Source organism: Lethenteron reissneri, chromosome 56, assembly GCF_015708825.2.
Source record: "Lethenteron reissneri isolate LAM-NWPU_2019-01 chromosome 56, ASM1570882v1, whole genome shotgun sequence".
Classification (NCBI taxonomy): Eukaryota; Metazoa; Chordata; class Hyperoartia; order Petromyzontiformes; family Petromyzontidae; genus Lethenteron; species Lethenteron reissneri.
Genome location: NC_083834.1, coordinates 8,729,041 through 8,755,222, shown reverse-complemented (window position 1 = coordinate 8,755,222; position 26,182 = coordinate 8,729,041). Strand labels below are relative to the sequence as shown.

The window sequence follows — 26,182 nt, the reverse complement described above, 5'->3', positions numbered from 1 at the left end:
TTGATTGAAAACAAATCTTTCTGTAGAACGGCTTTTTAGTGCTTAGTTTGTTGTCTTCGATTAGCACGGCTGGCTACGTACGGCGCGAAAGAAGTTCAGCATGCACAAGTTCATCCAGCAGTGGAATGGCAAAAACAAAAGGCCGCACGGAATTTATTCACACCGATGCGCAGATAAATAAGTCATATTAAAAAAAAAAATAAACACGCTTTTATGAATTGTACTAGTAATGGCAGAACTCCACGACTCCAGGAGTGGCCCTGAAGCTTACCAGACGTAAGGGACCGTGGCCAATTACAGCCAACGTCAGTTGCCCGTGGACAATAAGACCCAAGCCGAAACATAACATGTAAAAAAAATGTTAAAAAATATATATTTTATTTTTTATGATAGAATATAGCATTGTCATCAGTATGACATAAGTATACCAAGTTTGCAGTCGATACCACATTGGGAAGTGGGTTAAAACTGAGTTACAAGATTTGAGGATACAACAACGACAACAACAACAACGACAGACAGAGTGAGTTAAATGAAAGCGTGTAAAAAGTATGTTTAAAATATTGTTTTTTTTATGATAGAATATAGTATTGTCATCAGTATGACATAAGTATACCAAGTTTGCAGTCGATACCACATTGGGAAGTGGGTTATAATTGAGTTACAAGATTTGAGGATACGACAACAACGACAACAACAAAAACAGACAGAGTGAGTTAAATGAAAGCGTGTAAATAAAAACAAGTTGGGCACGGGCAGGCGTGGACAGAGAGGGACGAACGGCAGCGGTGGTCAAGGCTACGGTCGGAGCGGCAGCTAAAGGTGGGATCACAGCCCAAGAGGGTGTGCACCACGGAGATGGAGCGATTAAATGTCGGTCTCAGATGGATTGCCACAATGGGGAGCTTGAGAGGCATTCCGAATTCTCGGGAGGGGGAGGCTGTCATCCAGCAGTAGATAAATTGTGGCTCAGGTGAAATCAGTGGCAATTTTTTTTAAATTGTTCAACCTGCTGCTTATGTTACTATATCTGACTCTTATGGATTTTAGCACAATATGGCATCAGCTGGAAACGTATTAAGGAGCCCTTGATTTAATTAAATACCCTGGTCGCCATAGCAACCGTTGACAACTCGGGTGGCTGGTAACCAGTTCCTCGGGTTCCATTCTTCGCATTCATGTATAATTAATGAATCTATTGTTACATTACAGCTGCTCTTTTTAACATTAATTCTCAGCAAGCCCGATGTTGTAAACAAGTGGAGCCTCCAACTCTAATTATCTACTCTGTCTCTCGACAGACCTCTGTCTGCGTGTGCTATGAAGAAGGGCCATTACCCGAAACGTCGCCAATTAAAAATAAATGTTCCTTTTAATGCCACTGGTATTGACGAATGCGATGAGTCGTTTCCGTTTGTTATTTGTGCACCACTGCCAACGTAGCAACGCCACAAACTACGTGCATGATACAATAGAGTGCAAGTGAGTCAGTCCCTGGCAATACAAGCACAGTGAGTTTAACACGTAGGCTCTTGCGACCAATATTGCACATAATAAAGGGGATTTTTTGGGGGTTAGAGTGTGTAAATATAAATGTGTCGTTAAACCCGCCACCACTCGACACGCAAAAACAAACCTTACTAATCGGCTGCGTCGGGTGGTGGCGGGTTTAACGACACATTTATATTTACGCTGATCTAACCCAACAAAAGCTCCCCCCCCCTTATTATTGACAGGACAGGGTGGTCCAGATGTGTTGTGATCCCGATTTAAATCTATAAAACTGAAACAAAATTGTATACAAATCGGCGTTAAAACAAACATTGAATGAGTGAAGGAAAAATATGTTGGGGACCAATTAATTGGGGGTCACAATAAATCTGGACCACCCTCTTGTATAAACAGCATAAGCAATTATGAATATAGCTTAAGCAGGACCGGATTGTCAGCGATGGTCAATCTACTGCCGGATGAAGGCATTCTTCAATCTTTCGCAATCTTTCACGATCCCGCAATATAAAAAGAAAAACAAGACCCCGCCCCCCCCTCCACTGTATAGCCTTTGACAGACTTTTGGGGCAAGTGCTTTTAGCGAGTAGCACCTATGAAGGCCGGCACGGTATGCGAGGGCGTGGGTGGCCAACACCACGCCCGGTCGCCTTTGTCTCCCTAGTGGCGATGTAATAATCCAACTATCACCTGCACACCAATTGATATCATTTGGTGTGCAGGTGATAGTGCACGACCCCTTTCATTCCTTGGCTGCCACTCCATTATTGCACTTGACCTTGGACCATCCACCCTTCTCGCTGTTGCGGCGTGTCCTGCCCAACACCACGTTAATTATCAGTCCAAATAAGTAAACCCGTAAAAACAAAGTTTTTCACTCTAAATCCTTTATATGCGTGGCGGCTTGAGTCCTCTCGTCCTCTGGCTTGAGATGGCTGCCACCTATGGGTCAGATGATTGTCTGCAGTATTAAACAATTGGTAATTAAACATAATATTTTTGTCCTATAAAGTGTAAAATTTTTGAAAAAAATTTTCACGAACATTAATTGTCACGCACAACGAGTCTGTGTGGAAAATGTCAACTCGATTGGATCATGGGAAGTGGGTTAAAAAACGACCGAAAGATTTACACGGTCGTAAGCAAGCAAGCAAGCACGCAAGCAAGCAAGCGAACTTAAAATAAAGGATTAAAAAAAAATTAACCCGTAAAAACAAAGTTTTTCACTATAAATCCTTTATATGCGTGGCAGCGAACTTAATATAAAGGATTTAAAAATATATTCGCCTGTGGAGGACGCGGGGATCGATCCCGCGACCTTCGGCATGGGAAGCGAGGGCGCTACCAACTGCGCTACTCCGCCACGGCCTGTGGAGGGGTTACGCTCTGGCCTCTTATACTGTGAGGTTCAGCCAAAGCGACGAATGAGTTCTATTTGAATATATGTAAAATACATTTTTTTTGCCTAAAAAGTGTAAAATTTTGGGAATTTTTTTTCACGAACATTAATTGTCTGGCACAACGAGTCTGTGTGGAAAATGTCAGCTCGATTGGATCACGGGAAGTGGGTTAAAAAACGACCGAAAGATTTGCACGGTCGTAAGCAAGCAAGCAAGCACGCAAGCAAGCAAGCGAACTTAAAATAAAGGATTAAAAAAAATTAACCCGTAAAAACAAAGTTTTTCACTATAAATCCTTTATATGCGTGGCAGCGAACTTAATATAAAGGATTTAAAAATATATACGCCTGTGGAGGACGCGGGGATCGATCCCGCGACCTTCGGCATGGGAAGCGAGGGCGCTACCAACTGCGCTACTCCGCCACGGCCTGTGGAGGGGTTACGTACGCTCTGGCCTCTTATACTGTGAGGTTCAGCCAAAGCGACGAATGAGTTCTATTTGAATATATGTAAAATACATTTTTTTTTGCCTAGAAAGTGTAAAATTTTGGGAATTTTTTTTCACGAACATTAATTGTCTGGCACAACGAGTCTGTGTGGAAAATGTCAGCTCGATTGGATCACGGGAAGTGGGTTAAAAAACGACCGAAAGATTTGCACGGTCGTAAGCAAGCAAGCAAGCACGCAAGCACGCAAGCAAGCGAACTTAATATAAAGGATTTAAAAACCCTAAATGTCTCTCACCAGTTCCTCTTTCGGTGATTCCAAGCGTATGCCTCTCAATGCTTCTTTGCACATTTGTTTGGGTTTGTTTTGTCGCTGATAAGCTATAGATGGCGCACACGTGAAACGCACGGGTTGTGAACGATACGACGTCAGTGGCATGTCACGGCATGTGCCCTGCCTGGACGGACAGATTTTAACGCACCACAATAAAAAACAAAGTTGACCCTTGACACCTCGTTTACGGCCGTACATATATTATGCTCATGGGAGCAAAACAAGAACCATCTTACATAAGTGGTATGCGAAACTAAACTTTTATTTTTATTGAGCCATCACAAATGATAGCTCAACAAAGCGGCCTATCGCGTGGACATTTATAGCAGCAAAAAACACTCTAAACGCTTGTTGCTAAATGTGGACGGAAAAACCAGAGGACCCGGAGAAAAATCCACGCGACCCGGGAGAGAATATGAAAACTCCAAATACAACAGGCGTCAGGATCGAAGCCATGACCTCCTGTATACCAGGCGAGGTAGTTAACATCTAATAGCCACCGTGACACCTTATAGTGTTCGGAGTCAGCAAAATCATAATTATCGTCATCATCGGTGTGACATTCCCCCACTCTACCAATTGGGTTTGCCTTACGTAGGTGCAGAAGGGAGAGAATGTATAGATATTGATGCAGCTCAATCTACAATCTGATCCAATGATCCACCACCGCATTCTAGGCATGTGCATGCAATTCAAGCCATCCATCAGTCCGCTCAACTGCTGAATGAGGTGATTCCCCACGCCTCGGGTGGTTTATTTGACCATACTTCACCATTGCTGGCATTCTGGACCCCAAACAGAATCAGAATATTCTATTTAAGCTGCTGGGAGGAATCCGATGAGCTATGAAGATCTCTTTCACAGACGTACAGTATGGGCTGGTCAGCAAGTTACAACAGCGAAACAATACAACACATACGATAGGAGCGCAAAATAGAGAAAACGGTAAGCAAGTCACTAAAATAAAATTTATAATTAATACATTAATTACACTGGTCAACAAAAAAAAATTGTGGCCTGGACTTTTGCAGCTGTTTTAGACTAATTTCAGGGTGCTGATTCCAAATCTGATCTCAGATTTGCTCTATCACATCTAATTTTTATGCTATCGGCATATCCAATTTTCATTGATTTTACCCGAAATTAACTCTGTCATTTATGATTGCAAGTTGTTGCGAGTCAGTGACTGCTTTAGTGTTAAAATATGGTGCTGTATGTTTAGGATAGCGTGTTTATAATATCATTTTATGTAGATATCCACATTTATTTAATATTTTTCTTCTGCAGTTTTTATTGAAAATGCAATATTTGATATCTCAAAAACCTGATGTGATACACAAAAAACTGATGCCAGATTTGGAATCAGCACCCCAAAATTACCTTATAACCGTTGGGATACCTTATGCCAGAAAAAGTGTGTTATACAATGCCTATGTATCAATAATTGGGCGAGGCAGCTAAAAAAAAAACATTCCCGGATCACACCAAGATAACAACCACACAGTCGACCCAATGTTATTGTAGTTAATATTGCAGTCGATAACATGTGCGACTGGTGTGTCCTGCCTGGACAGACGGTGGTCACGATGTTATTCGTGGCACTCTATTGAGGGACGCGCGTTTGGATTTTATTTGGCTGCGATCAATCTCCACGCGATGACGAGTCACTCCGTTGAGCTGTCGTTTGTGATGGGCAGGTCGCTTCTGATAAAGAGCTGATGAAATAAAATACAAAAGTTCCGTGTAAAAATAACAAACAGTAGCATATACCTGTCAACCTATGCTGTTAACCCGTATTCTTGTACAGGGAGAAAATTAGTTTTTTAGATCCATACGGCATACAGCCGTTTCAGTGCGGGCAAAAAAAAAGTATGTTTGTTTGTGTTTCTCCCTCGTGATGGGACTTTGTAGGATGAACGTTGAGATTTATAAGCGGCACGGGGGTGACCAATCAGGTCTGAATTGTCTGTAACAAGGTAGGGCACTGATAAGGGGTTGACAGCTATGAAAATTGTTTACAGACAGCGGCACGGCCAGAGCTTCAGCAGTGGACACCCCAAAAAAAAAAAAACCCAACAACTTGGCGCGGTTCGTGAGCCACGCCGGACTGGCACGGTTAACGTTCCACATGGCACGGCTCGGTTTGTGGCAGTGGTGGAGGAGGAGGGGGGGGCAAGGGGCGTGGTCTCGTCATTGTTGTGGAACCGGCTGCTCTACCCGGATACCCGGGTCCGCGAGCTTTTAAAGCCACCCGGCAGCTGGCAGCGCACGCACGCGCGCGCACGCTTCTCCGACTTTTTGAAATTTCCCATTTTTTTAAAAGAAAACTACCGATTTTATTCTTTTTTTTCAGCATCGCACGGCACCGCCGCCTTTCCCCATTGCCGCGGGAATTATTAATTAATTTCGCAATTTTTTTGGGAGCGTCCTCGTTAAAGTCTCGTTCGCGCGAATCTCGTCGAAGAGCTTTTTTTTTCATTTTCACCCGCTAGCGAGTACAACAACAACAACAGCACAAAAAAATTACCAACCATCAACAAAACCAACTCTCGTCAAGGAACAATGTACGGAGGCGAAACTCGCACCGTGGTACGACGGCCGTACAAGCTGATCGCGGCTCTCTGTGCCTTCGGTGCGGCCGCGCTCGAGGCCGTGTCGCTCGGCTCGTCCGCCTGGGTCACCGCGGAGAAGTTCAGCCTCTCGCTGTGGCACTCGTGCCGCCAGCACACCTCGGCGTGGCTCTGCGTCTCCGCCCTCTCGCACGGTGCGTATGCGGACTGCGGGTTTCGAAAAGCAATCGGCGGGCGCCGTTTGGAATTCGTGCTCCGTATAAGGCGCGGTGGGGGTGGGTGGGTGGGGGCCGCTGCGCGGGGCTCGTCGGCACGGGTTCGATCCCCGCAGTCGGCGATTATAATTTATCTTCTTGGTTCTTTCGGTAAAGTCACGTAGAAGGGAAGTAATAAAACAATAAAAATAAAACATAATAAAATAAAATAATTATCACGACGTTTCGGCTACAATGCAAGCAGCCGTCTTCAGGTGAAGGACCTTCTACGTGACTTTACCGAAAGAACCAAGAAGATGAATCCCTGCAGTCACGAAAGCTTTAAATCGAGATTATAATTTAGTTTTTTATCGCGTAACAGTTCGCTTTATCGCGTAGAAAGCCCCGTGAAGTACGCTTTAGTGTAAACTAAATAAATGTGGAAGCCTATTATGAGGTTTAGTTTTTTTGTACAAACTGGTCTACAATGTTAAGAGTGTGAAGAAAAAAAAACTTGACGGGAGTGGTGGCGCAATGGTTAGCGCATCGCGATTTAAAACCCGGAGGATTCTCGGTTGCATTCCCGTTCGCGGCTGTCATCAGTGGCGAATGCTAACTGAACGTGTCCCTCCCCACCTCCCTCCCCGGGAACCCTTGACTCACCGAGCCGCACTGACCTGCTTGGTGAAGTATGGTCAACGCCCATGGCTAGCAGTGGACGGACCAATGAGCCGTAGAATAAAAACAACAACTGGGATATGATGTGCCAAGTGCAGTAGCGATATCCACCGTGCTCAACTGTCATGCAGTTTCAGTGCGACTCTAAGTATGTTAAAGCTAACTGTGGTACATTGGTGGCGAGCGTGTGTGTTGTGGAAGGATGCCCGTGCTCGCCATAGCAACGTGGAATGTCCACAACCAACTCGGGGACATGGGCGCACTGCCCACCCATGTTTTCGCTAAGAACCATTTCGTTGTTGCTGCTGCGTGAGAATTGCGTTCGTTTTCCTCACATCTTAGGTACGGTGTGAAAGAAGTTCCATCCACGTGTATACATAGCCTGAAAGCTAAGCAGGCGTTTGAGCCTGGATTAGTGCTTTGATGGTCGCCCACCAGGCAAAAGAGTTTGCTATCGGCTGCTGTAGGAGGGCTTTGGTGGTGGTTTGCGAGCGAGAAAGCCACACGGTTGTACCGTACCGCTCTATGCTGCCGCACCTTCCCCCGCCACACGCTGACCAGCGTGGTGAAGTATGGTCAAATGACCCCCCCCCCAGCCGTTGTCATCCAGCAGTGGGTTGACGAAGAGGGCTGCACGGTGTCTACTTTAATACGGGCTAAGGGTTAAACTCTTTCAGTGCACAATGAGACACATTTGGCTCGTGAAAATCAAACATTAGGAAGGCTTTAAGGCTGAGAAAGCAGGTTTAAGTTCTGTTCATGGTAGTGTTACTCTACCGTTAGACTTGTACAAGATTAAGGCTAAGTGTTGATAGATTTTGTTTACAGGGTTTATTTTTCTTCTTTTTAGAGGGTGCAATGTTCATTCAGCTGTGTGAGAGGTGGGCATTTGTGTATCCTGGAAATATTGGGGGCAGGTGTGAGATTCTTGACACAAAAAAAACACCCGGGTATGTCCATACACGCTAAATGTAGCCCAGTTAGATTTTGCATAGCTATTCACATTACTTATGTTATACAGAATATACACACACACACACACAAAAATATCAACCCATTATAAGAGGCAAGTACAAAATTGCCCCCACCACTGAAAACCCACCGAAAATTATCAGCTAATCCTGGAATGCGCAATCTAATTGCTCGAGTACTTAATTAGAGGATTACTGGCACGTGACGTTTCGACTCGATGTTTGAGATTTAAGAGTGGCCACTTTCAATAATTTTCCCAAAAATATCTTTTTTTTACATTTTTAAACAAGTTCCGGAATAAAACTCCCTTATAGATACGCGGGGCCCTTGATCCCACCACCCGCATTCTTTTGAAGGCAATGTATAAATAAGAGTGAAAAGTATGAAGCAAAGTACTTATGCAAGCAGTTAGGGCTGTCCTTAGGGATTGGGTCTTGTGGCAAAGTAGTAGACACAGCGTGTTTCGGTGTGTGGTCAAGTGACCTCGAGAGCTTTTGTAACCAATGGGAATCTTCAACAACCTTCGCTAGCACCCCCTCCACCTCAACTGCTGAAGCAGAAGGGTTTGTGTTTTAAAAAGATAAAAACCCCTGTTATACTTCACCATTTCAGGGCAGCATTTTCCACCAAAGTGTAACAAAAGGCTTTTTTTGAGCTAGAGTTTAATTAGCAAGGTATTTTTTAAACTTATTTTTTAAATATTTACTTATCTGCTCAAAACGGTTCCCTTTTAAATAGGGTTTATTTTATTTTTTTCATAAACACGGGGCTGACGAAATGAAAACAGAGACTGCGATAATGTTGTGTTTACAAAAGCTGGTTGATGGCGTGCCAGGGTTAATCTTTAAAAAACGTCTGAATAATGTATCTGTTGCTTCATTCCCCTTCGGTTGAGTGATGACAAGCGTTTGAAGGAGAGCATTTTTTGCGAAATAATTACGCGGACGATTCGCATGGATTTATTGGCTGATGTGTGAGCAGGCACGCGGAGTTGGATTTATTGTTTACAGAGGAGTGAACCCGACCCCAAAAACATGGGCTCTGAACGTTTATTCTTTACATGTCTGTAGTAAAAAAAAGCTAGCGTCGCTTCACCGCTCTGGTTGACAATTCCTGAGCAGGAAATCACCCACGCACATTGTGGGTGACGTCACTTGGTGATGTGTCATTCGTGACAAAAATTGTGTTTACAAAAAAACGGGAGCTTTTTGCGACGGCGCTTTTACGCCCGGTCAGCTTCTCTGCACTCGCGAACTTAACCCAGTTTGATGAAGCTGACCAAATCGAGCTAAGGGTCTTCCCAGCAAACAACAACAACACAACAACAACAACAAAACACGTGGGGATACAACACCAGAAAGGCGAACAAAACATCAAGGAATTTGCATGTCTTTTCAAAATATGCAACCACCATTTGGCCATGACAGCCAACCCACGCGCAGACGGCCAATTAAACACCACAGAACGATAAATCCCCACGTTGAAAGGAATGAGATGATCCATGCATATGCAGATTTGTTTTTCTTTTGTACCCCCAGAGTTCTTTGCAGTGTCATCTGCACGGCACCATCGGTATCTTTCCCCTACCATTCAATCCTACCCCTCTCCCACGCACCCCCTGTCCCCATCTCCCACATACATGACAGACGTAAAAAAAAAACTCCATTCTATTACAACGTTAAGCTTTTGTGATGGAAGCTACAAAGACGCATGAGCAAATTATACTGCGTATCCCAAGTGTGCAAACGCATGTCCTAAATGCATAAAATGTTGTCCATCTCGAAATACGCAAAAAAAACACCCACTCATAGGTTTGCACAAATTACTCGTACAAAAATGTTAATAAGCGAAGTGTAATCATTAATAGCGTGGAGATTCAAAAACAGCTTTCAAAATGTCCTCTTAAAAGCATTGTTGAGTGTTTTTGTGTTTTTGAAGCTGCGATGGAAAGTCCTTTAATTATTACTGGACCGCGAGCTAAACCTGACGGGGACCTTTGGAAAATCCACACCAACTCGGTATCTCCCACAAATTAAATACCAGCGCTCCGCTAAATAGAATGACAAATACCCCCCCCCCCCTCCGTCCCCTCTGTATAGCCTTAATCAGACTATGGTAATAGGGTTTTTACCCTTTTTTTCTGGCAACAAAACTGAAACCTTTTGCAAGAACTCATGTTTACATTAACCACAATACTTGCAGTCCGAATGCAAACAAAAAACAACACTGATAATTGATGCATTGTTTACACCATTGGAACCTCATTTGCCATTAAAAAAATATATGATAATTGTTTTTTTTACCCTTTTATCTGGCAACAAAACTGACACCTTTTTAGTGTGCCTTTTGGCGTCATCTGGTCCAACACCATGTGAGACTAGGCTCTAAGGAAAGCTGTCTCGGGTGTGGACCAATCAACTTCAAGGACAGTGCATACATTATCAGAGTTATGCGTTTTGTTTGCATTATGACTGCAGGTATTGTGGTCAATGCAAACATGACTCCTTGTAAAAAAAGATGTCAGTTTTGTTGCCAGATAAAGGGTAAAAAAAAACAATTATGATGCATTGTTCTTGAAACTGATTGGTCCACACCAGAGACAGCTTTCCTTAGAGCCTAGTCTCATACGGTGTTTGACCAGACTGTTGGGGCAAGTATTGTTAGCGAGCCCCTACGAAGGCCGGCTTAGCACACAAGGGTGTGGTTGTCCAACGACCACGCCGAGCCCCCAAATAAGTATAACCAGTAAAAACAAAGTTTTTCACTATAAATCCTTTATATGCGTGGCGGCTAGAGTCCTCTCGTCCTCTGGCTTGAGATGGCTGCCACCTATGGGTCAGATGATTGTCTGCCAGTATTAAGCAATTGGTAATTAAATATTTAATTTGTTTTCCCTAAACAGTGTAAAATTTTGGAACAAAAAATTTCACGAACATTAATTGTCTCACACAACGAGTTTGTGTGCAAAATGTCAGCTCGGTTTGATCACGGGAAGTGGGTTAAAAAACGACCGAAAGATTTGCACGGTCGTAAGCAAGCAAGCACGCAAGCACGCAAGCAAACTTAATATAAAGGATTTAAAAACGACGGGACAAGATTCTGGGGCCCAAAAAAACGTGCAAGGGCCTCGCCATCGAATGATTGAACCCCCACGAGTGGCAACGTGGTCGGCGCAGATTGAAGAGAGACTGGTCCACTGTGTCTTCACGCATGGCACCCTACTGTGTGGCCAAACAAACCGTACGGCTGCATGCATGTAATTGTCACGCGTGTGGTAATGCCCTGCCTCGATTGATTTGCATCATTAGCCACGTGTTGCTGTTTATGAATTGCAGAACTAAAAAAAAAAGCTAAAGTCTTTGGCCCTGTAATTGCTTATACTCGTATAATTGCGGTGTGCGGATTTTCCGGTGTTTTATGGGGTCCTTGAGGGTGCTGTAAGTTGCGTACAATTCATGAGTTGTACAGTGTTGTGCATCACCACTAACCTTCACACCGTCACAATCGTAATAGGCATCACTGCCATCATCCTCGTCGCTAAAACCATCACTACAGTACTAACTATCCTTTCCAGAGACGAAATGCCCATTTTACTTGTAATCAATTCAAACGCGATTATTATTATTGTTACATCGATTCTTGTCATGATCGATTCAAAATGAAACACCTAAGAAAATACCTTGAGTTAGGCACTTGTGTTGAGTTTTAACGATTTGCTTCTTATGTGTTGTGGCCCGTGGTTTGAACTTGAAGTCATTGTTTTGATTTGCCCTTGAGTTAAAAATGTAAATAACCATTATGACGTGGTGGTCGATTAAGATTCTAAACTGGCCATTGAAAGTACCAACAAACATTCATTTATTACTTAATTTTTCCATTATCGCACAAAACATAACCGCAGGGCACACACATGTTTTTATTACATACTCAGTCATTGTAAGCCCTCACGAGGCTGGATACAGTCCCCATTATTCACGACTCTATTCATAATCTCCACTCTGACATTTCTTCCAGCTACTAGAGAAGTCGTCGTCTTATTTTCCAATGCGGAAGGTCCCCCCCCTCCCCCCAGCCTGTCGTAGCTACTACATATGTAGTAGATATGTAGCTACTACATATGTAGTACATATGTAGCTACTACATATTTAGTACATATGTAGCACATATGATGCTATGGACCCTGCACTTTCAAGGGCCCCGCGCTAAATGCTTTCAAGCTATCAATTCCGGTTTCATTAATTCTGCACTTGCTCTATTACTATAGTACTATACTGCCTTCGACTTTTCTGAACAACCTGGTGTTTAAGGTTAGCGATTTGTCCCATTATCTGGCTGTATAGCAAATGAAAAAAATTACAATTACTTTTCTACGCAAGTAAAAAATGTGTGTCTTAATTTTTCTTTATTTAAGGCCCCTTTATAACATGTGCTACAGGCCGCCCGCACTAACTTGAACCGGCACTGCCACCCCCCATGTTAGGGGGGAAGCCCCCGTGGCGGATAGCGTTCCCCAAGCCCACAAACGACACGGGCATATCTTGCCTAGTCGCATTTTTTTCCGCCCCATTGTTGTGGTTACAGTAGCTGCCTGTTCAAGTTGGGGGGGGGGAGGTCTGTCGAAGGACGGTGGGATGGGGGCGAGTGGAGAAGCCATTGGGGCAGGCACGTTGTGTCGCCTTTGTGAGTCGTCGCATGCTTGGCACACAACAGACAAATTCGGGCGCTGTCACAGCAACGGGTGTGCAAGCGACGTGAACGCGAGATCGTTCACCGGGAGGACTGCCTCTGGTCGTAGTTCGCCGCTGGGCGTTTATTTGCGTAAGCGTCGTCGCGAGCTGCAAGCCCCGGAGTGCAACGTGACACTTTGAACGGCGTCCTCTCGGGGTTCGAGTATCTGTCTGCCACTTGTTTACATTTTCGCCGACTTGAACCTCCCGCTCATGTGTGTTTGTGTGCTTGTGAACGTGCTTGAATGTTCAAGCTGGCGGTGCACTCTCCACGGTTTGGCATACTTGTACGCACATGTATGTACGTTGACCTTTTCGCACAGAGTACGTAGCCAACAGTGCCAATCGGAGGTGCGCGTTGAATACTCTTTGCAGTCGTTCCTTTAAAACTAATTTGAACACGGGCAATAACACGAATGTCAACTCGTGTAGCGAGCCGCCGAGAAGAATTCGCTCGCTCTCGACGAGAGAGAACGACCGTGGGGTGGGGTGGGGGTGGGCACGAGGAAGAACCACAGACGAGTGGGAAGGAAAGCCAGCCAGGCGGTGGAGCCGGCGGTAACTTCCAACAGTTGCCCAAGCTCTGCGGTCTTACAGATATGAAGGGTGTTTCTCGTTGTTTGACACGACATCTGACGCATTATTTGCCCCACATGCTGGGTGAGTGGCCTGTTCGGCAATAATATTCTAGAAGGCGGCGGCGGCGTTTGTGCAACTTTCATCTCGCAATGCTGCGCAACCCGCACGCACGGAGCATACGATGAAGATGTTTTAATGAGTGTCGTGTGTGTGTGTGGGAAGAAAACTGTAGCACCCAGAGACGACTCGTGCGTGCGAGAGGGCAACATTCTATCCCACGCAGATGGAACGGATGGAGCCCAAATTTTCCTGTACCGCCTCCTCCTGGCGAGTCGGGATGCGGCTCCTCGACCCCCCTCCCCCGCACGGGAAGGGAGTTTCACACCCCCATCTGTGGGTGATCCAGAAACCCTCGCTGCTACCTCCATTGTGCTGGGATTACAGTCAGCCACGTGCGTCACCACCAATACCCAGCTAATTCACTTAATCCAGAGCTTCTATTATTGTTATTGTCCACGGGAGCTATCGGCTGCCCCGAAAATTGTCCTGTCCAAACCCCTGTTCCAATTATCCGTGATTTTCCCAAGTCTGCATTGGCGGCGGGGGGCGGGGGGGCGTTGTGTTGTGATTATTTTTTACGATTTGGCACTCGTGGGTGGCCGGTGGGTGAGGGCAGATTTGCGAGATCCGTAGCCGGTTTGTTCTCCCCTCTCCCCCCCCGGAAGCTTTTCCTATTTGCCGCGGGGGCTGTGTTGCTCTTGAGAGCCGTGGTGGTGCGCGTGCAGATCGATGGCGCTCCTGACCACCGGCGCTCCCACGCCGTTTCCCCCGGAGCCGCCCGACGAATGATCCCTCTCCTCCGGCGGAGCCTCGCAGCGCCACGGCGCTTCTCGTTAGCTTCCAAAAAAAAAACTTCCAACGACACGGTGGGGCGGGCAGGCGGGCGAGTGGGCGAGCGAGCGGGCAGGCGGGCGAGCGAGCGAGCCAACGTGAATTGCGCGATTAATTTTTTTTGGCGGTCGTGTAAGAGCTCAAGCAGAAAAAAAAACCCATGAGAAATATCTCTCGACGTTCGTCATTCGTGCTTGCTCCGGAGAGACGCCCTTTCTTTATTGAAGACCCAACAAAGGGAACAAGGCCCTGGCTTTTAGCGCTGCACTGAAAGGCAGTGTGAGGTCCGCTATCAACTGTCCCTGCAAAAAAGCGCCTCCCGATTTCAGCGCGTTCGGCTACGTGCGGTTGCGAGAGAAGTCCAACATACGTACGCACAACGACGTGGGCGGTCTGGATTTATCCTCCCGCGAATGGAACAATCGAGGACTCGACCAAATTGTGACGTGCGCACACCATCGGACATTTCAGTGACGGCTGCCTGATAGAGCGCGCGTAATTCGGGTGCAACAGGCGGATTCCATTCGGTTACCCGGTATGCTGTGGAATCGTTTACAACATTGTAACACACTCCTGCTACGAAGGGAGCTGGGAGGAACGTTGGGTTGCTCGGTCAATGGCCAGGGTCAATGGCGGCGTGGTGTATTCCGCAAATATAGCCGACTGTGAGGGCGGGTCATCTTCTTGGTTCTTTCGGTGAGGGCGGGCACAAGCCGGCGTGAGTAGGTTAAACGTTGAGTTTTATAAGGTCATCATGGGATGAGCAGCCCCTCCCCACCCAGCCCCACCCTCCCCACCCAGCCTCTCCCACCCTCCCCACTCAGCCCCTCCTCACCCCCCCCTCCCCACCCAGCCCCTCTCTCCCCACCCAGCCCCTCCCTGCAAGACGGACGGATGGACACAATAATCCCCTGTGGGCTGGTGGAACCTGTGAGTTCCTACCAGTAAAATACAAATCTTAGCCCAGTTGCTTTTCCCCCCCAAATGCTATAAGAAAGAAGAGCGCTTGCTGTACAAAGGGCAGCTTTAGATGTGCATTTTGTACAAATGAGGATTGAGGGACACTCCAATGCTCGAAATCGTATGAACGATATCGAGCAGTCGAACTTGTATGTACGAATGTTTGAACTTTTCGCACCGTACGTAGCCAACCGTACTAATCGGAGGTGCGGGGGACAGGACAACACGCTAAAACACAAAGCAGTTCTAAGGAAATGACTTTCCCCATCTAGATTTAAAAGTGCATAGCTCCAGCGGCTTCCTAATATCAGAAGGAACAGCATTCCAGACGGCCGCAGAAGCGCATCTGAAAGCATGCGGTGCAGTGACCTTCTTTGTTCGATGGTTAGTCCAACATCGCTGTGAGGATGACCGGATATTTTCAGTGATCGTTTATGCGCCTTGACGAGATCAGCAAGGGGTACTTGCAGTCAACAACGGTCTACTGTTATTCGTGATCCATTTTTGGGTTGGGCCACGTAATGATCTGGCCATATCTGTGTCGTCAAAAACCGGCCACTGTCGCGTGTAACAAGCGTTTCGATACGCACCACTTGTGATTGTTTCATCTCATCGGTGAGTTGAACAATTTTCGCAAGAAAAGATTCATCAAACGGCGGTTCATTTGAAACTACGTCAAAATTCACGAGGATACGTTCTGGGAAGTCATTTACCGAAACGTCTCTGAAAATTCACCACAAATCTTCCTGAAGCTCTTGACTGGACATCAAAACTTCACGTGCCACATTCGACGTTGCTGTTCCTGCTCAGGGCGTCATGGGCTAATGCAAACAGTAGGGACGCAAGTGCCGCTGCCTGATGAATCTCAAAGCAGTTATTATTTTGTGAAATGCCATCGCATGCTGATGTCAAATTCAGGCGTGGAAAGTTTTTGTCCACTGGTGATGAGGAGCGTTTATTGAATGTGATCATTACTTCGGCCCGGTATAAATAGTATCTTTGTAGACGTGACGAGCTTGTCCAGATGGTGGTGGAGGGTCCATGACATTTGAGAAACCCCGAAAACCTGAGATGTGTAGCCAGGTGATGGCATTTATAGCTAAAAATGGGTTCTCGAATTAATCTGTAAGGGCAGTCTTATGGGTGTTATCCCCTTCGCATGGGTTTTATTTATGGATTTTCTCCCGCAAGGTAAAACACTCATCGATAGATTTACGTGGTCAAACATCCCGATGCAAGAGTCGTGATGTGCGGTGCGCCCTTCCCCGACTGGAGGGCACCGTTTTTATTTTGTTATAATCTGGCCGCCCTTCCCTGCGCTGAGGGAGAGCTGTAAAAATATCATGCAGCCTTCTATTTTAAATTTTTTAGGATGAATATAATTTTTTCATCAGTATGTATTTGGGCGGTTCAAGTGTTTTCCTGACCGCTGTGCAAATACGTTGATTCATAATTAGTTGAGTTTGGGTGAGATCGATCTCATTGGTAGGTCGATGTTTTTTTTTTACTTTGACGCTTCACCACCTGACAGTTGTCACATGGGCACGTGACAATTGATTTTAGTTTTTCAACAAACCGGAGGAATGTTCAAAAGAAGGCAATGTTTGGCATGAAAAAAAATGCCTTTCAAGCAAGAAATGTCTTTATTTCACCATTGGAACCTCCTTTGCCAGTAGTAAAATATGATAATTGTTTTTTACCCTTTTATCTGGCAACAAAACTGACACTTTTTTTTACAAGGAGTCATGTTTGCATTGACCACAATACCTGCGGTCGGAATGCAAACAAAAAATACAACTCTGATTATGTATGCACTGTTCTTGAAATTGATTGGTCCACACCCGAGACAGCTTTTCTTAGAGCCTAGTCTCACATGGTGTTGGACCAATCAACTTCAAGGACAGTGCATACATTATCACAGTTGTCTTTTTTGTTTGCATTCCAACCGCAGGTATTGTGGTCAATGCAAACATGACTCCTTGTAAAAAAGGTGTCAGTTTTGTTGCCAGATAAAAGGTAAAAAAACAATTACGTCTTTATTTGTTCCGTTGGGTGGTGGAGGTTTATAGCTAAAACATTTTACATTGTATCTACGTGATATCACCCAAAAGAAACGAGATACCAATCGTAAACAATCAGGCGAACTCGGTCATCCTCGCAGCAGCAGCTTTTGGCTGGCCTGCGAACAAAGACGGTGGCCACCGCATCGCGCGGTGCTTTCAGATGCGCTTCTGCGGCCGTCTGGAACGCTCTTCCTTCTGATATTTCAAAGCCACTGCAGCTATGCAGTTTTAAATCTAGATTGAAAACTCATTTCTTTCTAACTGCTTTTTGTGTTTTAGTGTGTTGTCTAACCCCCCCCCCCCCCCCCCGCGCACCTCCGATCAGCACGGTTGGCTACGTACGGTGCGAAAGACGTTCAACATACATACGTGCATGACATTGGTTGCGAAAGCCTACGAATAAAGCCGTTGATACGTTCACCATCTTGAGGCAGCAATTAACGCGGCAAGGCGATTCGACCGACTCTCACAGGGCAATGGTGGGTTATTATTCACGATGAACATCAAGACCTCGGGCGCCAGACGGGACTGAGAAATATCGCTGAGGAGCCTATCACGGGGCGCCCCGGCTTATTTAACGGCATCCCGTTGTGCACGAGCTGTACATGCACGCGCAGAGAGAAAGGCTGTCGTTGGATTTTGAATTTACAAGTGTTTTTTTGTTGCCCTTCGCTGGCAGAAAAGAAAGAGCGGCTCGTATTGAAAACGACATGAAGTCCTGGTGAAATGGCCTGGATAATAATTGGTTGTTGAGCTCATCGATCTGTCCCCCCCGCCACCGGCCCTGGTGTCGATTTGCGGAGAAGATGTCAGGAGCCCGCTCACGTTATTGATTCCTTCCAATATGCCGTGTAAAATATTTATATTTTCACAACGGTTATGTCGTAATAATGCCTCGGCTATGTGCCGCCTCTCGTGCGGTAAAATAAAAGGGCACGGCGTTAAATTATACATCTACTCTTTATTGATCTACGTGGATTTATTTTGCTCCGTTTCCCAGCATCAAATTACTATATATGTACACACACACGCGCAGTGCTGTCAAATTTTTTCAGATAATTGGATTTCAAAAGTCCGCAAGGACTGTATTGTTTAAAGTCACCCCTGTTTTCGAAACGGCTTTCATTGCCACTCGTATCTCCCCAACGGGATCACGTGTCCGCTGATGGTGGGGCTTGCTCGTGCAATGCAATGCTGGTCCTATCGTTTGTGCTCCTGGGATTTCACGGTGGCTCATGGGGTAGTCTGACGAGGCTAGAGCTGGGTTATATCCGATTTGTCAAAAATCGATCGCTCAATTTAATAACGGATTTATTTGTTTCTATATCTCGACTACTGCAAAACAAGAAAAATAATTTTGGAGAGGAAAATAAAGTTGCCTCTGTTCTCGCTTGTGCCTCTGGACTGGAGGTCGTGCACTGGTGCCCGGCGGGGGGGGGGCAGTTCCTTCCTTAGATTTTGGCGTGGCCGACATTTTTAGAGACTCTCATAAATGACCACGGTAGTAGTTGGCAGCAATTTTTAGGTGGATTTTTATCGACGATTGTCCCAATCACCGTAAGCAAAATTGCCACGACCGATTCGCCCATTTATTTGCCTTCGGGACCAACAGTTTCCCACGTCGTCATTTTTAGCAGACAAAACTCTTGACTGGTTTGGACATTCTGAGCATGGACTGCTATACAAATTCTCCCGGGTTGCCTGAAGCTGTAAGGCAAGCGCCCTCGGTGAACGGCTGTTCGTCAGCGCGGTTTAGCGAAACAAAAATTGCACAGAATTTGATAATTGTTTTTTTTACCCTTCTATCTGGCAACAAAACTGACACCTTTTTACAAGGAGTCATGTTTGCATAGACCGCAATACCTGCAGTCATAATACAAACAAAAGAACATAACTCTGATAATGTGCACTGTCCTTGAAGTTGATTGGTTCACACCCGAAGGCGTCATCTGGTCCAACCCATGTGAGACGAGGCTCTAAGGAAAGCTGTCTCGGGTGTGAACCAATCAACTTCAAGGACAGTGCACATTATCAGAGTTATGTTCTTTTGTTTGTATTATGACTGCAGGTATTGCGGTCTATGCAAACATGACTCCTTGTAAAAAGGTGTCAGTTTTGTTGCCAGATAGAAGGGTAAAAAAACAATTATCATATTTTTACTGGCAAATGAGGTTCCCATAGTGCACAGAATTTGTCGCGCGATGTTTGGTCATCTTTAACGCGGTGGCCTCCGATGTTTAAAGCGGAGGGCGAGGTGAACGTGAAGGCAAAGATTATCATTTATTTTATCTGCTTTGCGTCGGTGTGTTCAAATGGGGCCCGTTGAAGACCTGGCTTTTCCACACGCTCAAGAATGCCTCAGTTGACAAGTCGGGCACCCCCTGATGCCGGTCAAACAAATTCTGCCATTCCCCCCCCCCCACCCATTCCTTTCCAAATCTTACCTCCCCGCGTCTCCAGAAAAAAATTCCGCGGGCTGTCTTGCCGAAGGCATCGGAGCGTGGGGATGCGCGAAGCTGTCTCCATTTTTAGAACCGTGCGTGTGTGACGCGGCCAGCCGGCCGGCTTTTCGCGATTCCGCGCTAAATTTTGCGGACAGCTGCTGCAGCAGCGTCGGGCAACGGCTCGCGTTGCTCTTCCCGTTGGTCGATTGTGCCGCGGCACAGTTGCACCGCGGCAGGTTTTGGCGAACAGCTGCAGAGATTGGCGCTGGCTCGCACGCGATTTCGGGCTTCCCAAAAACGCCTGTGGCGTAGCTGCTCCAGCGTGCAAGCGCCGCAATTGCACCATGGCCCAGGAGCTTCAGAGGCTCAGCTGCCGGGCTACGAAGGGGGGGGGGATATGGGTGGGGTGTGATGTTATCTCCCTTGCCTGGTATGCAGGAGGTCGGGGGTTCGACCCTGACCCTGACGCCTGGTATATTTGGAGCTTTGTATGCGTCTCACCCCGTGGTCGCGTGGAATTTTTTTCTCCGGGTCACCCTGTTTTTCCCCTCCACATTTACAATCAATGTGCGCTTAGATTATTTGGCTGCTATAAATTTCCACACGATAAGCTACTTCGTTGTGCCGTCATTTGTGGCCAGGTCGCTTCTGAAAAAGAAGCCAATAGCTCAGTGGGCTTTACCTGGAAAAAATAAAAACAGTTCAGTTTTATTTGTATTTTTTTTGTGATTTGTTTACCTATCCGATAATTTGCACTCCTATTTTTTGTTGCATTGCTTGTTGTGATGTTCTGACCCGCCACTATTCTACATTTATGAAAAAAAGCTTTATAGCTCGTCGGATACCTCCAGTATGAATACATTTTGCGATTTAAGATTCTGATGATAAATGGACAGGTCGTGCACCTCCCCCCTCCCCCCTCGTTTTAATTCCTCGCACCAGGGGACCATGCCAACCATGCTACAACGCTGCTCGGATATTCTCTCTTATGACGGAGGCTCCGCAGCCTTTCCCTGCGAAAGCGTTGCAGCACGTCGACATGCCGCGCAGTTTAATTTATTTCATCCGCTCGAGGTTAAAAGAGTTCATTTGCAGGAGCGGTCCCTGCTTCGGGACGTTTGAATTCCTGCACCCGTTCGAATCGTCCGCACCGTGTCTCGTGATTGTTGCGTTGAGATTTTTTTTTTAAATGTAAGAATTTTTTTGTCGCCATTTTTAAAGAACACCATAATGCAGTGGGAATTTCAAAAGAGGAATTAAAGAAAACCAACGGATGACGTACTGTAACAAGCTGGACTTAACCCTCCGATTAGCATGGTTGGCTACGGTCGGGGCGAAAGAAGTTCAACTCACGTACATGCAGGGAATGAACGCGGGAGTCTGGGCACGCTGCCCTGCCTCCGTACGGGGTATTGAGATGTTGTAATGGAATCTCTCGGTGGGTTTTTTTTCTCACGCATGGGTGAAAATGCTTAGGTGAAACCCATACAATGAGGATGGATAGCGCTCAAAGCTCAACACGTGGCGAGATGTTAAATGCCTCGCCTGGTATGCAGGAGGGTCGTGGGTTCCATTCCCACCCCGACGCCTGCTGTGTATTTCGAGTTTGCGTGTCTCTCTCACCGTGGTCGCGTGGATTTTTCTCTGGGTCCTCCGGTTTTTCCTTCCACGTTTTAGCATCCACGTGCGTTCAGAGTATTTGGCTACAATGAAAAGCCACTTACCCGAGCTATAATTTGTACTAACCAGGTCGCTTCTGAAAAAGACATATATCGCTCGGTGGGCCTTACCTGGTAAAATAAAAAATATGAACTTGAGTTAGTTTTACTAGTTTATATTAATTCAATCACCCACCCACTTGATTGGCTTGTCCTTTCTCTGGTTGCCTCGCAGGCCGGCAGGTTTGGGAGTTTCACAAATCGTGTTTGATCCACCAACCCTCCCCCCCTTGCCACGAGAGTGCTGAATTACAGTCGTGCGCCACCGCGCCTGCTCGCAGCACGATGCTTTATTTTGTTAACTCGGTCGGTAAATATCAGAGAAGCGACACACGCATTGCTCGCAAACCCAATATGCCGCCAAGGATCAAATTACAGATGGAAATGCTGGAGCCTCGTGTAGTGTGTACGCAGACTGTATGTATGTCTTGAGAAGCGGCTACGCGTGTACGCGACGTGAACCTCATTAAGATTGCATACCCGGCAGGGTGGCAGAGCAATGTTTAACACTTGTGCCTTACAGCAAGAGGGGGCCTTGGTGTGGTTTGCGACTCGGGTTATCTTTTCTGCGTGGCGTATGTATGGGTCTCTCTCTCTCCCCCTAGTTCTGCATGCGTTTCGTCTGGGTTTCCCCTGTTTTCTCCCATGGCTAAACACACACACACAAAATGTAACTGGTAATAAGCCAAAACCATTCCAAAGCGGGAAAATTGTCCAAATGACTCAATTATACGGAGCAACATCTATTGATTTTTTTTTTACTATTTTCATTTTATTGGTTTAGGCCCACTGAGCAATGTAGCTCTTTTTCAGAGGTGACATGGTCACAAATGATAGCTTAGCAAAGTGGCTTATCGCGTGGAAATGTATAGCTGCATCCAAATACTCTGAACGCACGTTGATTCTACATGTGGAGGGGGGATAAACCGGTGGACCTGAAGAAAAATCTATGCGACCACGGAGAGAGACACATGCAGACTCCAAATATACAGCAGGCCCCAAGGTTGGGATCGAACCCAAGACCCTCTATAACATCGCCCACGAATAAAACAAACAAAACTTTGCGCAGTCGGACCGCTTGCGCCTAACAGCAAGAAAGGTCTGGGTTCAATTCTCGTTTTGGGCATGTTTGCGTGGAGTTTGTATGTTCTCCCCCTGATCTGTTTGGATTTCCTCCAGGTCCTCTTGTTTCCTCCACAAGAACCACACAATGCCACTGGTAGTGGCCGGAACATCCCAATTTCAAAATTACTCAATTGAACCTTCTTGGTTCTTTCAGTAAAGTCACGTAGAATGGAAAAAATAAAATAAGAAATATTAAACATAATAAAATTATTCTCACGACGTTTCGGCCACAACGCAAGCAGCCGTCCTCAGGTGGAGAACAGGTCTGTCGAGAAGACAGTCGTTCAGTCATTCAGACGCTGTCTCCCCGACAGACCTGTTCTCCACCTGAGGATGGCCGCAACGTCGTGAGAATAATTGTATTATGTTTTACTTTTATTATTTTATTATTTCCATTCTACGTGACTTTACCGAAAGAACCAAGAAGACGAATCCCTGCAGTCACGAAAGCTTTAAATCGAAATTTACTCAATTGAAATTACACCGCAGCAGCATCATAGTCATCCCCGACTGCGCAAAAACTTGGCAGCACCCCCTCCTGCAAACGAGCCTTGAGACTGTGACGCATTCCTGGGTCGTCAAGCGGTAACAATAATAACAATTACGTGACCCGGGAGGGAGGGAGGGAGCGAGGGAGGGCGCGGACTGCTCTTAACTTTCAAACGCGCCCCACGTCCGCCGGAGGACGTCTTGCATTGTCCTGCCCTTTTCGATAGCCGATTCACTCTTTCCATCACCTTATTTACTGGAGTGTTTCTTTGTCTTCCGCCGGGGGAGGAGGGGAGGGACAACGGTGACTGTCTTCAATTTTGACGCTCCGTGACAATGGGGGGGTGGGGGCCTCGCTCGCAGCCGCCGAGGTCACAGGGCCGCAGCTCATCCCAGCAGCCGGCTGGGCCGGCCGGCACTCCCCGTTCGTCCGCCCACCGCTGCGTTTTTAAAATGGGGCTACAAACGCCTCGCCCGTCGCCCGTGCATTTTGCACGCAAAACAGAGCAAATGTTGTTCTTGAAGCACCCCCCCCCCCCCCGGGGAATCGTTTGCTGCAATTATTACTCTGGGATTATATTCGGGTCCCGGAATGTATTTGAAAATGATGGGTTGGTTGGGGCTGGGGGGGAGGTGGCGGTTTTGGCCGCAGTCCACGCCAAAAATTGCAGTTGTTACTCGCGCCGCTAAAATGCGCCGTTATTGATGGCCGCGTTGGGTGTCGACAATTCACGCGGCGTGTGTGCAAGCAGCACTGGGCCCTAATACATCACGGCTGCGTTGCTCTCTCCCCTCCCCTTCGCTCCTGGCTCTCTCGATGGGGAGAGAGGGGAGGAGGACGATGGTTAATCCTCGGGGATTTCGGGAGGGGGGCTGTGGTGGGGAAGAGGCAGGGGAGGTTTATTTTGCACGCGAGACTTCTCGGGGGACAAATGCCCGTGCTCGGTCCTCAGCGGCGACAGCGCGCCGGACCCTTTGCTCCCCCGCAGCGACGTGACTGTCCTGCCGCTTGCGGAGATTTATTCTGTTTGAATACGCTGCGGCGCTCGTGCCCGCGCCCACTGCTCTTTCGTCCGATGCTCTGCCGGTTGGATTAGCAAAATAAACTTTTTTTTTTTATTTTCCCAGGTAAGGCCCACTGAAGCTATACGGCTCTTTTTGTTGTTGTTGCCAGAAGCGACCTGGCCATCACCAAGGCTGGCTCATCGAAGTGGCTTCTCATCACGTGGACATTTATTGTGGACAAATACTCGCCGATTCTAAATGTGGAGAGGGGAAAACGGGAGGGCCCGGAGAAAAATCCACGCCACCACGGGGAGAGAGAGAGACGCAAACACCAAATATACAGCAGAGGTCATGGTCGGAATCCAACCCACGACCTCCTCCATTACCAGGCAAATAGATGCGGGGGGGGGGGGGCATAGACATTCAGTCCAACGTTGGCTTTTTTGCAGCGCCGTTCTCCACCACCACCGCAGCAGCCTATAGCACCCTCCCGGAATGCACCCAATAGCGTCAGATCTCGTAAGCCGAGGCAGGGTTGAACCTGGATGGTTGTTTTGGATGTGGGGGGGGGGGGGGCGCGAATCACCGCGTATGAAACGGTGGCGAATATATCGCTTCCTGTAACAATGGGTTTTACCCTTTCTGGCAATAAAACAGTTGTGTGAAGATGTTAAAACACCAAACAGAATCCTTTTTCAAGGAATCCTGTCTGCGTTAACGACACGTGCTTGTGGTGAACATGCAAACAAAAGACATGCTCTGGTAAAATATGATGCATTCTCTTTGAAACTTATTTGTCCACACCCAGAGAGACCATTCCTTTCTCAAAAAACGAACAGCACAAAGACAATGCCACTGACCAGGGCATTTATAGCTCGTGGTGAGCAGCTACAATGTGGGACCTTTGTTGATGAAATATAACAATTGGTTATATATAAAATATAACAATATGTTATAAAAATATAACAATGTTATTTTTGATACTGGCAAGAAAGGCCCCATTTTTATTGGGTAACCTGTTACCGTTTTGATAACTGCTCAATTGCATTGGGTCGAGTCTGCATTGTCCACTTTGAGAATATTTAAATCGGGAAATGTTTTTCGCGCGGAAAATTTGCCCGACCAGCGGCATGCACACCAGCAAATCCGCATGCTGTGCCAGTGTTCCGCAATTTCGCCTCGACATTAAAGCGCTTGGCTCAGCTGATCATGTAATTTTCGAGACAAGTTATTGTGTATGCATGTGTCTTTGTTTTTTGTGTGCGTGTGTGGGGAGCGGCAGTGTAGAGGTTAGCACGCTGCGCTATGAACCCCGGCGACCCGAGTTTCATTCCCGCTCACGGCCAACACCAGTGACGATTATCTGAACCGGTCCTGGGCCTCCCCTAGGTCGACTCAGCCTCAAATGAGTACCTGGTGCGGTGTGTAAACATCACCACTAGGGAGACGAAGGCGGTGGTCGGGCGTGGTGCTGGCCACCCACCCCCTCGTGTACCGTTGCGGCCTTAATAGGTGCTCGCTAACAGCACTTGCCCCTACAGTCTGTTAAGGCTATATGGGGGATCTTTGTTTTGTAGCGGTTAGCACACTGCGCTATGAACCCCAGCGACCCGAGTTTCATTCCCGTTCATGGCCAACACCAGTGACGATTATCTGAATCAGTCCTGGGCCTCCCCTAGGTCGACTCGACCTCAAATGAGTACCTGGTGCGGTGTGTAAAATCATCGCCACTGGTGGATACAAGGGCGTGGTGCTGGTAACGCACCCCCTTCATGTGCCGTGTCGGCCTTCATAGGTGCTCGCTAAAAGCACTTGCCCCAACAGTCTGTTAAGGCTATACAGGGGATCTTTGTCTTTGTGTGTGTGTACATGTGAACAATTGTTCAGGAGCGGAGGTGTCGTGGTTAGCACATTGCACCACGAAACCAGCGGGCCCGCATTAACGATTTCCCGCTCACGGCCAACACCGGTGACGATTATCTGAGCCGGTCCTGGGCCCTCACTTAGGTCGACTGGACCTCAAATGAGTACCTGGTGCGGTGTGTAAAAACATCGCCACGGGGGAGACGAAGGCTGCC

At 46.8% G+C, this 26,182-nt stretch overlaps 1 protein-coding gene across 1 annotated transcript in view; it reads left to right on the top strand.

Moving 5' to 3' along the window:
• Positions 1-5,929: 5,929 nt before the first annotated feature.
• The window catches only part of TMEM47 (transmembrane protein 47), a 45,308-nt gene continuing 25,055 nt past the window's right edge, over positions 5,930-26,182 (top strand). Inside the window, exon 1 of the mRNA XM_061574900.1 lies at positions 5,930-6,453. Within this exon, the coding sequence (XP_061430884.1) occupies positions 6,252-6,453 (202 nt within the window). The 5' untranslated portion in view covers positions 5,930-6,251. The remainder of the gene's footprint in view (positions 6,454-26,182) is intronic.